General features: G+C 40.7%; 1 protein-coding gene across 1 annotated transcript in view; it reads right to left on the reverse strand.

Annotated features, from left to right (window-relative positions):
* LOC124035909 (CD151 antigen-like) overlaps nt 1-15,218 on the reverse strand; it is a 55,893-nt gene that overhangs the window by 40,402 nt on the left and 273 nt on the right. Inside the window, exon 2 of the mRNA XM_046349794.1 lies at nt 6,848-6,944. Within this exon, the coding sequence (XP_046205750.1) occupies nt 6,848-6,943 (96 nt within the window). The 5' untranslated portion in view covers nt 6,944. The remainder of the gene's footprint in view (nt 1-6,847; nt 6,945-15,218) is intronic.

Genomic DNA, 15,218 nt, shown 5'->3' on the forward strand with positions numbered 1-15,218 from the left:
GATGGTCAGTCACCTGTTTGTTGACTTGGCTTTCGAAGACCTTAGATAGGCAGGGCAGGATGGATATAGGTCTGTAACAGTTTGGGTCCAGGGTGTCTCCCCCTTTGAAGAGGGGGATGACTGCGGCAGCTTTCCAATCCTTGGGGATCTCAGACGATATGAGAGGTTGAACAGGCTGGTAATAGGGGTTGCGACAATGGCGGCGGACAGTTTCAGAAATAGAGGGTCCAGATTGTCAAGCCCAGCTGATTTGTACGGGTCCAGGTTTTGCAGCTCTTTCAGAACATCTGCTATCTGGATTTGGGTAAAGGAGAACCTGGAGAGGCTTGGGCGAGTAGCTGCGGGGGGGAGCTGTTGGCCGAGGTTAGAGTAGCCAGGCGGAAGGCATGGCCAGCCGTTGATAAATGCTTGTTGAGGTTTTCGATAATCATGGATTTATCGGTGGTTCTCCATGGACTTCACAGTGTCCCATTACCAAATTGCAATGTTTGATGATAATACTCAGGAACTATAGCAGGTTTATGCTACTGGGACATAGAGTCCATAGGTGGTGCCTTATGAATAGGAGGATCATGATGCTTGTCCTTTATCACCGGAAAAATGAAGCAGCCCCAAACCATGATGCTCCCTCCTCCATACTTTACAGTTGGGATGAATCCACCCATGGTGTAGATTCATCTGTCCACAGAATATTTTGCCAGTAGCACTGTGGAACATCCACGTGCACTTCTGCAAACTTCAGATGTGCAGCAATGGGTTTTTTTGGACAGCAGTGGCTTCTTCTGTGGTGTCCTCCCATGAAAACCATTCTTGTTTAGTGTTTTAGGTATCGAAAACTCATCAACAGAGTTGTTAGCCTGTTCCAGAGATTTGTGTAAGTCTTCAGCTGACACTCTAGGATTCTTCTTAACCTCATTGAGCATTCTGAGCTGTGCCCTTGTAGTCATCTTTGCAGGACAGCCACTTCTAGGGAGAGTAGCAACAGTGCTGAACTTTCTCCATTTATAAACAATTTGTCTTTTAGAGAGACTTTTGTAACCCATTCCAGCTTCATGCAAGGCAACAATTCATAATCTTAGGTCTTCTGAGATCTCTTTAGTTTGAGGCATGGTTCATATCAGGCAATGCCTCTTCCGAATAGCAAATTAAAAATTTGAGTGTTTTTTTATAGGGCAGGGCAGCTCTAACCAACATCTCCAATCTCGTCTCATTGATTGGACTCCAGGTTAGCTTTTGGTCATTAGCCTAGGGGTTCACATACTTTTTCCAACCTACACTGTGAATGTTTAAATGATATAGACAAGAAAAATACAATAATGTGTGTGTTATTAGTTTAAGCACACTATGTTGGTCTATTGTTGTGAAGATCAGATCAAATGTAATGTCCAATGATTGCAGAAATCCAGGTAATTCAAAGGGGTTCACATACTTTTTATTGCCACTGTAGGAACATGGTCTAGGAAAAGGAGCCAATTCAACAGCGACCACTATCCATTGCGGGAGAAAGTGCATTTGTTATTAAAAATATATCCTTTGTATTGGTATTGCACCATTGTTCTTATGTAATATAACCATATACATGTCTCAGACTGATGTAAACAGTGCCACCCCCACGGCCTTCACAATGGAACAATCCACTACTGCTTAACTAAAAAAATCTTGGTCGACCAACAGCCTATTGACAAAACAATAAACCAGCCGACTAAATGGGATGAACCCTATAAACAATATGCAAAAACCAACTCCTCCCTTGACATAGATCGATCATCCCGAACACCAAAGCAGATAACTTGCTACAGCACACCACCTACAGTGGCAAACAAATGAACCACTGTCGGATTCAACCCTTATAGCCATTCATTCTTGTGTAGTATTAAAAACTGTGGAATAGTTCCCATGAGTGTTAACTAAGATGCCAGTGTTTGGTGTGTATTCTTTAAAAACGCAACATAATAATTTCCTCTAGAAGTGTAGGCCTATATCAACAACTTAGAAAATACATCACCGTCCACCGTTTGAATATTATGACAAGTGTTTAAAATCGACTGTATAATACATATACACTTGTACTGTCAGCAGATGTTGCAGCACTGCGCCAGAAAACGTGTCCCCGTGCCAACTCAATCACTTACACAGATACTGATCTCCTTGTAATGCAGGGTCATTCATGCACTAAGGGAGCAAGAGGAGATGGGTGGCAATACACTCGATGTCAATGACATTCAGTCTGTGAAACATACACAAACACACGCGCAGACAGTCCTGCTGATGTTTATGTACTGTACACTGTAAGACTGTTCCCGACCCCCCTCCTCATCACATTTCTTTCCGCTTTCATGCTGAGTGGTTATCGAAAAGGAGAGAGCTGGAAAGATGGTCCAAATAGGCTACATTGAGGAATTATGGTCATTCTCAATGGATGTAAAAACAGACTTCGTTTACTTGCTGTTTGAGGCACTATTTGGTAAACGACCAAGTCCATATGGCAAAAACAGCTCAAATAAGCAAAGAGAAATGACAGTCCATCATTACTTTAAGACACGAAGGTCAGTCAACGCAGAAAATGTCAACATTTCTTGAAGTGCAGTCGCAAAAACCATCAAGCTCTATGATGAAACTTTCTCTCATGAGGACCGCCACAGGAATGGAAAACCCAGAGTTACCTCTGCTGCAGAGTTCAAGTAACAGACACATCTCAACAACTGTTCAGAAGAGACTGAGTGAATCAGGCCTTCATGGTCAAATTGCTGTAAAGAAACCACGACTAAAGGACACCAATAAGAAGAAGAGACTTGCTTAGGCCAAGAAACACGAGCAATCTTGAGATTTTAGGTTTTTGGTTCCAACCGCCATGTCTTTGTGAGACGCAGAGTAGGTGAACGAATGGATGATCTCCACATTTGTGGTTCCCACCATGAAGCATGGAGGAGGTGGTGTGCTTTGCTGGTGACTCTTAGTGATTTATTTAGAATACAAGGCACACTTAACCAGCATGGTTACCACAGCATTCTGCAGCGATACACCATCCCATCTGGTTTGTGCTTAGTAGGACTATCATTTGTTTTTCAACAGGACAAAGACCCAAAATATACCTCCAGGCTGTGTAAGGGCTATTTGACCAATGAGAGTGCATCAGATGACCTGGCCTCCACAATCACCCTACCTCAACCCAATTGAGATGGTTTGGCATAAGTTGGATCTCAGAGTGAATGAAGAGCCGCGAACAATAACAATAATGAAAAATAATTATTTCATAGTTTTGATGTCTTCACTATTATTCTAAAATCGTAAAAATAAAGAAAAAACCTTGAATGAGGTGTCCAAACTTTGACTGTTACTGTAGGTGTACACACACACTAATGTGCATCTGTCCTGAATCTCTGAATTCCTAAACTAGACCTCATATCATCACGGACACCTAATCGTCCACAGCTTCCAATTGGCTCATTCTTCCCCAGGGTGTTGCTGTAGAAGAGAATATGTTCTTAGTCAATAAATACATATGTTACTGTCTATTGGCTTGGAATGAATGCCTTCTGGGAAAATGTGGGCATTTGATTATAATTTTAATTAATACATTTACTTTTAGAAAATATCTTGACTTTATTTTCCGGATATCCTGAGTGTCTAAATAAAAATGCATATGACAGAGGTAAAACAGCAGACAGGCTGCATTTCTCAGATAATTTGTCAGCAACAGCCAAAGAAGAGTCTGATTTTCATCATGGTAGAACCGACACAGTGTTTCGCATTGATCTGTTTCAGGTCTTGTGGAAACTACGTCAGGTGAGCGCCTGTAATTGCTATTTGAAGTGTGGAAAACAACATACCGATGGCAGGGCAGCCTGGAGGAAAGGGATGGGGATCCGGATAGTAAAAATGACAGAAGTCCTGAAATTTGAAATGATCTTCTTTGAACGACTACATTGTTCTTTTGTCTAATTAGGCCTCATTTATTATGCAGCTTGTCAGACCGTGTAATGAATAAAGTAAGATGTCACATTCAAACTGAACAAAAACACAAAGTAAATTGCCGCTGGTGTTAGAGTCCAGGGAAAGTGGCAGTGCAAATTTCATGTTCTCATGGAGGTCTTTTAGACCGAAAGCTTAACAAATAACCTAAAACTGGCATCGATTCTATGTGTGCACAAGTCTCTTTCCTTGAAGTGTGCAGGGTGCACCAAATCACATCTCATCAAATTGCTGCGATACAGCGTTGTAAAATAGCTGTGACGTGATAATAACATTAGATTAGATTAATGCCCGACATCAAATTACAGCCACATGGTTCGCTTGTTAAAACTGCAATGTCGGACAAAACACACTTATTAAAGTGTCAGAAAAGAATTCTCTCCATCCTCGTCTGCCTTTATGCAGATGAAAATCCAATACACATAGATTTTGCACATAGTTAACAAAGAAAATGAATTACTGTGGCTAATGTGGGTGGGGTAGGCTAAATAATTACAACCCGAATAGTCCAAACTAAAAAAACTGTGATAAAATAATTGAAAAATGCTAGCTAGAGCATGTCTAGAGCTTGTGGCTAAGCCGTACCAGAACAAAAATGGAGCAGGAGAGAAGGCCGACACCATTTGTGTACTAAATCTTTTAAATAATAATAAATACATATATTTGTTTTACTTCAATGGGGACCTGCTTGCGCGACTCAGAAGAGGTGCACTCTGCCTGTTGTTTCAGCACAGACGTGTGGGGGAGAGGTGCGGGAGGAGAAGGGCCAGTATGTCTGACACAGAGGGAGATAGAAAGCGAGAAAGTAGCCTAACCGACTCATGCAAGTTAGATAAAAACTTGTTGCTGCGATAGTTTATCTATCATTTCATCTGGTAGTGTCGGTCACGACTGCATCAAATCGATTGAGGTTATTTTGCTGCGTCCCTGTGTTCTTGTCTACAACAAATCCATTTATATTAAACAGCCTACCGGTTGGTTGATCATTGTAGTCTACTCCTTCTCATTTATCCATTCCATATTGCATTGATTAGAAATCTCACTTGCTACACATGGAGCCTCTGATGGTAGTACTGTTTTGATTGACCAACAATAACAAGCTACACACGTAAAAAGTCTGTAGGCTACCGGTACATTTTTTTTGTTGTATTATAAAAATAAAATAAAATGGGGCACACTTACAAGAACTATCATAAAACAGTTGTTTTACAGATACAGTACAGATTTGACTGAGTTACAGATCATATAAGGAAATCAGTCAAAGGTGAATTTGTCTCCCAGTATCTGTTGGCTAGGAGACAACCAGGTTTCCTTAAGAGTTTTTCCTGTGTTTAGCTCTATTCCGTTTCTCTTTATCCCCCCAAAATCTCCCTTGTCCTTGCCGATGACAAGCATGAACATACCCTGCTTGAAAACATGAATGCTTGAAAACATGAAGGGTGGTCCTCAGTGATGTGTTGTGTGGAATTTGCTCCAAACATAACGCTTTGTATTCAGGACAAAGTTTCATTTCTAAGCAAACATTTTTTGCAGTTTTACTTCAGTGCCTCACAAATAGGATGCATGTTATTATGTAAAGGCTTACTTCTTTTCAAGCTGTCATTTAGGAAGGTATTTGTGGAGTAACTACAATGTTGTTGATCTATGCTCAGTTTTCTCCTTTAACGGTGATGGTTCTGTCAGAATATGTTATTGTTCGACATCAGGGATCCTATGGGAAGGAGAATGGCAACAGACTGGTACAAGTCAACAGGACAGCTGTGAGTTGGGGAGTAGTGCAGAACTTGGGCAGAGGTCAGGTCAGATGAAGTGAGGGAGTTCTGTCAAGCAACAGAGGTGTATTGCTGTTCAGATGTGCAAGGAGACTCAGCAGAGGAGAAAGGGTTAAATACCAGCAATTGTGTAAATAGTTTTAAACGCAGTAACTGTTTTAAAGTCACCACTGGCCTCATGGTGAAATCCCTGAGCGATTTCTTCCTCTCTGACATCTGAGTTAGGAAGGACGCCTGTATCTATCTAGTGACTGGGTGAACTGATACACCATCCAAACAGTAAGTAATAACTTCAACATGCTCAAAGGGATATTTAATGTCTGCTTTTTATATTTTTACCCATCTACCAATAGGTGCCCTTCTTTGCGGGTCATTGGAAAACCTCCCTGGTCTTTGTTTGAAATTCACTGCTCGACTGAGGGAACTTACAGATAATTCTATGTGTGGGGTACAGAGATGGGGACGTTATTCACAAGTCATGATAAACACTATAATTGCACACAGAGTCCATGCAACATGTTAAGCACATTTTTATTTCTGAACTTATTTAGGCTTGGGGTTGAATACTTAACTCAAGACATTACAGCTTTTCATTTTTAATACATTTGTAAAAATGTCCAATATCATAATTCCACTTTGACATTATGGCGTATTGTGTGTAGGCCAGCGACACAATCTCGATTTAATCCATTTTAAATTCAGGCTGTAACAACGAAATGTGTGTGGGGGGAAATCAAGGAGTGTGAATACTGTCTGAAGGCACTGCATTAGATATATTCAGAGGAAAATACAGTAGCTGCTGCTGACTTAAATATCGCCCAGACATAATGTTATCTTGACACTGACAACATTGTAAAGAAACAGATTCGTAATTGTAGTAGAATTTGAGATTTCCCTGGTGACTTCCCCCAGTGTGGCTGACGAGCTGTTCAGTCTAGTGGGCTGGGTAGCACAGTTGTGTGATAGGGAATGTGGGATGAAATGCCTGGTGGTGTTGTGTTGGTCTGTGGACACCGGAAAGCTTACAAAAGACCATATTTCTCAGAGGGGTTGTCTTCCCCAGCATGAAAGTCACAGGCAGGCAGGCAGGCAGGCAGACTCACCCAGAAAAGGAAGTTGAATGTGAATAGGAGGTACTTCAGACAGACGGTCCCACATGTTTCCTTCTTCTCGTCATAAGCTGTTGGTGGTGCCCCCATGCTGCAGGAGAAAGACATAGGTGGATTTGAAAATGTTCAAACAGTTAACCTTGAGTCTGTTGTTGTTTCTTTTTGGGCCAGTTTCCCCAGACACAGAGTAATCCTATTTTTGCTATCACAGTTCGTTCTGGCAATTCTCAAATAAAAACTTTATTGGAGTAAGGATGTTTAACATGCTTTTTACATTCGTATCACAAACCACTATTGAGAAAATCAATTTTTGACATATACAGGCCTCCTTTAAGGCCCTATGATCCGTGAGCCATACAAGGTAGGAACAACATCTTGGTGTCATTATACTCCTTATAGTGTGCTCTAAAATATGGGGTATGTTTATACTATGAAAACATGTTAAATAAGATTTATTCAATGTAAAAAATATGATTATTAATAGCTCAAAAGTGAACTGTTTGATTTAGCATATTTTTAGATAATGTCTTAAAATATTTTTAACACACTGCCCTAATTTTTATGAAATATACATTTTTCATGGGAACTTGTGACTTTATTTACAATATGATTTAATTAGACATACACATTTTTGATAATAATATATGAAAAGTCAGCAATGGGCTTTAAACCCATGGGTGTTCCAAATAAACCCACCTCTTAATAATCTATTTTAATTCATTTCCAAATGTTCAAAACTTAAACTGACATTTCTTATGTACAATTAGATTATATTCTAATCTATATTCTAAAGCTACTGATCATTACTTTTATCGTGAAAGTAGCACTCATAACAGGATCCAATCGTATCCACAGAGATCAATGTGAACTTAGGCTTATGTTCTTGCCAACCAGTACACATCTGATTCAACCAATGATATACTTCAATTAAGAAATTATTAGTTGAATTGGGTGTTATTGCTTGGTAAAAATAAAAATAATCTGAAAAAAAATAACTTTCTGGATAACAAGCCATACACCAAGACCATAACAACACACACACACACACACACACATTTATATGAATTAACTGAGAGCTCATTCACATTTGCTGCACTGCTATTTTAGTTAATTAGTTCAACTTGACTTCCCAAAGCCTATCTGAAGAAAGTTTAAAATCTCAACTGTTGTATTACAAAGGAATAAAAACAGAAACACCTGGGTGAATGATGACAATATAACAATGCCCCCAACCGAAGGTGCACGTGCAGTCACACAACAGTCATCTTCTTGTCCCTCGTTTGTTTGCATTTTTCTCCACCACTTGTCGGTCTTCTATCCCTGAACCCTGATCTAATTCTTCTCTCTCTGCATCAACTACTACCTGTCCACTCCAAACGTCATGGAGTACAGAAGTTTCTACAAGTTTCTAATTGTTCCTAATCTTGGCAGATGGCTAGATGTATTTTTGTTAAGATTTAAGTATGCATGTATGCTTGTGTTCATTCAAATATTAGGGATATCAACACACTATCCCAATGTTTCAATGCAAACTGGGCTTAAAGGGTAAGTTGCCCCAAACACACTTCTGGGCCCTTTATAAACATTTAAGTCATTTAGCAGACGCTCTTATCCAGAGCGACTTACAAATTGGTGCATTCACCTTATGACATCCAGTGGAACAGTCACTTTACAATAGTGCATCTAAATCTTAAAGGGGGGGGGAGAGGGAATACTGGACATTTGTCAGTAACGCTACCCCAGACAGTTTTTAGGTTTCTGTATTTTTAAAATGTGTGACAAACAACGTCTATTTATCGTAACATAAACAACCACTGGTGTCTCTGCATTGAACAGCAAAATACATTTGTTTAATGTAAAATGTAAAAAATAAAAGACATACTTTGTTCTAGCGCAAAGCTCTTCCATATTTCCTGTAATCCATTGATACGCTGCTTTGTGGTTCTAAGATTGATGATTAGAAGAGGCGGGACGAAGGAGCGTCTTACTAGACTTCAAGAAAAGAAGCCAAGACAACAGGAAGAAAACAAAGTAACTAATAGCTAGGCTAGTGGTTTCCGATCTCTGAAGTAAAGTAATAGGGGAATAGTAGTCGAGTCTGAGTCACTTTAGGGAACTAAGTAAGCAGAATATCTAGCCAAAATGAGGTGCATTGTATCCAGGCGCAATAACATCCCATTTTCACTCTTTTCCTGTCCGCGATAGAGCTTTGTGTCAGGCATAGCTGCAGTCCATCCAGCATCTTGATTATGGTGTAGATACAAACTCTGAAGTGATCCAACAGCTGCAGTTGTCCGTGTGCAGTGATCACTTTAAATCTTGGGACCGGTTGAAACCGGGTTCTGTTCCCAACTGAGCCAATTGATCAGTTCAGTAATTGCCTAAATTAAATTTCAGCAATTTCCAAACGCCTGAAGGTACCACGTTCATCTGTACAAACAATAGTACGCAAGTATAAACACCATGGGACCACGCAGCCGCCATACCGCTCAGGAAAGAGACGTGTACGGTCTCCTAGAGATGAACGTACATTGGTGCGTAAAGTGCAAATCAATCCCAGAACAACAGCAAAGGACCTTGTTAAGATGCTGGAGGAAACAGGTACAAAGGTATCGATATCCACAGTAAAAACGAGTCCTATATCGACATAACCTGAAAGGCCGCTCAGCAGGGAAGAAGCCACTGCTCCAAAACCGCCATTAAAAAAGCCAGACTACGGTTTGCAACTGCACATGGGGACAAGATCGTAGTTTTTGGAGAAATGTCATCTGATCTGATGAAACAAAAATAGAACTGTTTGGCCATAATGACCATCGCTCTGGATAAGAGCGTCTGCTAAATGACTTAAATGTAAATGTTATGTTTGGAGGGAAAAGGGGAGGCTTGCAAGCCAAAGAACACCATCCCAACTGTGAAGAACGGGGGGTGGCAGCATCATGTTGTGGGGGTGCTTTGCTGCAGGAGGGACTGGTGCACTTCACAAAATAGATGGCATCATGAAGCTGGAAAATAATGTGGATATATTGAAGCAACATCCCAAGACATCAGTTAGGAAGTTAAAGCTTGGTTGCAAATGGGTTTTCCAAATGGACAATGACCCCAAGCATACTTACAAACTTCTGGCAAAATGGCTTAAGGACAAAGTCAAGGTATTGGAGTGGCCATCACAAAGCTCTGACCTCAAGCCCATAGAACATTTGTGGGCAGAACTGAAAAATCATGTGCGAGGCCTACAAAACTGACTCCGTTACACCAGCTCTATCAGGAGGAACGGGCCAAAATTCAGCCAACTTATTGTGGGAAGCTTGTGAAAACCTACTTGAAACATTTGACCCAAGTTAAACAAAAAACCGTGGTTCGAGGCTCCGTATGGAGGGTGTGACGCAATTGCGGAGCCTCCGGAGGCATGCAAAGGCCAAATTGAGCTCCGTACCACATCGCCGTGCACCTCCCAAATTTTCTAACAATGCAGAGGGCTCTGCATTGATGTGATTGTTTGACGTTAGGTGGGGGCGGGAGGTCCTGTATAAACACAAACTCACCTTCTTGACAACTTCCTTCACAACATCTCTGCACTGCTCCGAAGTGCAAGACGTATGAATACTGTGACATCTGCCTAGGACGCATCAACGTAAATGCTGCACGGCCAAAGCAGACGTTAGATTGACCATACAGCACCTTTAACTCATCGGTCAAGTCTGGACCTGCCCTCTCCCCCTCCTCCGTCTGTCTCTCCCACACACACAGGCCGCACCAGAGTGTACTAGTCTAAGCTTTCTGTAATACAAATATAAGAGCCTTCTCTACTGTAATTTCACTGCCTTCTCTACACCACTCATGCACACACAGACACAAATGCAGACAGCCTTCTCAGAGCCTAATGTAACAGGCTACTGCCGGCCAGCATAGGGAAGAGGTTACAAAGCAAAAACAGCTGTGGAATGAAGACGCATTTGCATTGTGCTGTAACTGAGCTGTTTGAATGGGCTTACATTCACTATAACACCGAGCACAGCAGCATCATGCGTTCTCATGTTGCATGATCCGACCATTACCGTCTTTTACTGTGAGAGTGCATACTTAATTAATGTGACCAATAATTGATTTGGATTTATTTGATAAAAGGTCATATCTATAACATTATCTCTCCATATACAATATGAAAAGTTGGCCTGAACATATATAGTCAACACCCCAATGAGTTACACGCTTAGTCATTGAGTTCATTCGTGTCTGTGGATGTCCTTTCAGTTGGGTTGAGGAGCATAAAACCAGTGAGATCATACAGAGTTTATATCCACAGGCAAAAAGAGGGCATGGTCACCAAAAAAATACATAAGTTTTTTTTTTTTTTAAGTGACACACGGCCCACAAAGATGATGCGGGCATGAATAGGACTTGCTGACATTAACATCCCTATCACACTTGTGTGTCTCCAAAACCAAAATGTTAATACATACAGTAGCCAAAGCTATTTCTGGTGGAATAATGTTTCTGGCATCTAATATAGAGAACTCCATATCCAGCAACTTATTAAATAAGCACACCATGCTTACATTTGGCATTAGCAGACAATGTAGAGTACGTCATCAAGCATTCGTGGTTTTACAGTGTGTGTAGGCCTGTATTTGTGTGGGGGTCAGTTGACTGAACCTGCCCTGTGTCTGTTGACCATCTGTTAGGGTGGACCCCTTTAGTGTGTCCCTGTCGATGAAATTCAAACAAACCTTTGACAGGAACTCATTCTTGTATTATGTACATAAATGGTGCAGCTGAGTAAAGAAAACAAATGTATACAGGAGGAGGACAATGCACTAAAGAGGTCCAACTTAAAATTCCAAATCTGAGACATACAAAAATCAAAATGCTCTTTCAATACACAGGGTTCAAAACACTGAGAACGTACATGAATGTTCAAATTTTGAACACTGAAATCCCCCCTTTTCCTTCAAATCTTAATTGAGCCTACTGCTCAATACAAGACCGCTAGCAAGCAGAAATACCCCCAGACACACCACACCTGTATGAAATAGGCTCCCAACTTACCCCCCATGAGTAATCACTGACTTCTCTCCTGTGCATGACAGATCATTCAAGTATTTGAAGGCATTGAACCCTTCCAGTTCCAGACATGTTTGGGACTTGACGAAATTCCTTCAGAATTTGCATATTTTTATATTGGTTATAGGCCGGTACATGTTTAGTCAAACTAATATTAATTAGATTAATGATAAATAAAAGACATTCAAATAATTAATATATAGGTTTTGGGGTATTTTGTAAATGACTGGCATATTAAGAAATGGCGCTGAAGGAGATGGCTGACGTTTTACAATCCCGTAACCAATTGTACATGTTTTTTTGCATTATATGTGACTTATTTTGTACATAATGTTTCTGCCAATGTGTCTTATGACCGAAAAGAGCTTCTAGAAATCAGAACAGCGAGCAACATTCACAAGGCCGCAGGGCCATATGGCTTATCATGCGCTGACCAACTGGCAAGTGTCTTCAGTGACATTTTCAACCTCTCCCAGTCTGAGTCTGTAATACCAACATGTTTCAAGCAGACCACCATAGTGTTCTTGGGCACAGGGACTAAGGTAACATGCCTAAATGACTACCAACCTGTAGCACTCACATCTGTAGCTATGAAGTGCTTTGAAAGGCTGGTAATGGCTCACAACAACATTATCCCAGAAACCCTAGACCCACACCAATTTGCATATCGCCCCAACAGATCCACAGATGATGCAATCTCTATTGCACTCCACACTGCCCTTTCACACCTGGATAAAAGGAACACCTATGTGAGGATACTATTCATTGACTACAGCTCAGCATTCAACACCATAGTGCCCTCAAAGCTCATCACTAAGCCAAGGACCCTGGGACAAAACAACTCCCTTTGCCACCGGATCCTGGACTTCCTGACGGGCCGCTCCCACGTGGTAAGGTTAGCTAACAACGCATCCGCCACACTGATCCTCAACACAGGAGCCCCACAGGGGTGTGTGCTCAGTCCCCTCCTGTACTCCATGTTCACTCATGAATGCACGGCCAGGCACGACTCCAACACCATCATTAAGTTTGCTGACGACACAACAGCCTAATCAATGACAACGACGAGACAGCCTATAGGGAGGTCAAAGACCTGGCCATGTGGTGCCAGGACAACAACCTCTCCCTCAAGGTGATCAAAACAAAGGAGATTATTGGTATTTATAGCAGATTTTGAAAAGGCATTTGATAAAGTAAGCTTGGATTTTATTTATAAATGCCTGAATTTTTTCAATTTCAGTAATTATATATATATATTTTTTTAAAGGAGATTATTGTGGACTACAGGAAAAGGAGTTCCGAGCCCGCCCCCATTCTCATCGACGGGGCTGTCACGGGGCAGGTTGAGAGTTCAAGTTGCTTGGTGTCCACATCACCAACAGTCTAACATGGTCCAAGCACACCAAGACAGTTGTGAAGAGAGCATGACAAAACCTATTCCCCCTCAGGAGATTGAAAAGATTTGGCATGGGTCCTCAGATCCTCAAAAGTTTCTGTCTGGTTGGTATGGCAACTGCTTGGCCTCAAGGCACTACAGGGGGTAGTGCGTAAGGCACACTACATCACCGGGGCCAAGCTTTCTGCCATCCAAGACCTTTATACCAGGCGGTGTCAGAGGAAGGCCCTAAAAAAATTGTCAAAGACAATTGGCAAGTGGTACAGGAGTGCCAAGTCTAGGTCTAAGAGGCTTCTAAACAGCTTCAATTACCTCAACTAACTGGTGCTCCCGCACCTGTACCCCCTACATATAGCCTCGCTATTGTTGTTATTTTACTGCTGCTCTTTAATTATGTTACTTTTATTTATTTTATGTATTTTTCTTAAAACTGCATTGTTGGTTAAGAATTTGTCAGTAAGCATTACACTATAAAGGTGTACCTGTTGTATTTGGCACATGTGACAAATACAATTTGATTTGATACTTATTACAGTGTACAATATTTTCTTAACAATTCCAAACATAATTATTTTGATGGAGGTTGTAGGAAATTCAAATGAAGCGCCTCATTGAAACTCCATAAATGACAATTATAGCCTTTGAATTGCATGCAACTGTCATACAAAATAGGCTACATGACAAAGAACAAAAGAAAATAGGTTGGGTAATAAGTCATGTTCTCAAGCAGGGATCCACCACTGGCGGACAGCAGGTGATTTTATTTGGCCCCACAAGTTCTCATATTCTTATTTTGGAAATCTACACCAAAGTGTTACCACGCATGATAGAGAGATATACAGTGCCTTGCAAAGGTCTTCAGACCCTTTGGATTTCTTCACACTTTATTGTTTTACAAAGTGGGATTCAACTGTATTTGTTAAGCCGCATTGTACTCCTGAACTCATTTAAATGTCTAAACAAAGGGGCTGAATACTTACACAACGACGATATTTTAGTTATGAATTGTGTATTTACCCCCCCCAAGAAACAAAAAAATCTTACACTTTGACATTAGTGTTTTGCGTAGATTGTTGACAAAAAAAAAGACAATAATATACATTTTAATCCCACTTTGTAACACATTAAATGAAAATAATTCCAAAGGGTGTGAATACTTTTGCATGGCACTGTATGTAACCATACAACATGTGAGCCAAGGTTTGAAATAACGAAATGTTTTAGTCAAATATTATATCTGTTCTGGCTTCTTGCAGTCAATTTGCAGTCTACGAATTATTTACAATTATATGCTCCGCCCATAGAGGGAGTAATGTAGGCAAGCAATAAACATTTCAGAACAACAACTAGTCGAATAAGACATGGGGGAGATGACGAATTTTGCAAAGAGATTTATTTATAGACTAATACACTTGAAACAAATAGCCAAACCGAAAATTGCAGACATTGCTAGTGCCTCCCCCGCGATCAAACAGCCATAAAAAATGAAACGCAGCATAATCATTGACAGCTGCCTTGAAGGACACACACAACATGCTTTCTGCTACGAAGATCAGTGAAATGTAGGCTAAACTGACAACGGAGTGAAGAGCGGAAATCTCCACTAACAAGCAAGTCTGGCAGGGGGAGATTTAGTTGATGATCCCTGTTCTAAAGAATATTTGTCGTACCTAATCACAGCAGTTGACTGCGTAACTCCGATTCACAAATAATATATAATTACTGTGTTCCTGTAAACTAACCTAGCCTACATGCTAACGTTAGCTAGACAGTCACTTTCCCGCAGTAATACGTTCAAATTTACATTTAAACCTTGCTTGGTATCACTAAAATAATAAATACATAGGCTGCCTTACAATCCAAAACGGAACGTTTAAATTAAACTTTTCTGTGAATTGCAACATTGTG

Source organism: Oncorhynchus gorbuscha, linkage group LG05 (genome assembly GCF_021184085.1).
Source record: "Oncorhynchus gorbuscha isolate QuinsamMale2020 ecotype Even-year linkage group LG05, OgorEven_v1.0, whole genome shotgun sequence".
NCBI lineage: Eukaryota > Metazoa > Chordata > Actinopteri > Salmoniformes > Salmonidae > Oncorhynchus > Oncorhynchus gorbuscha.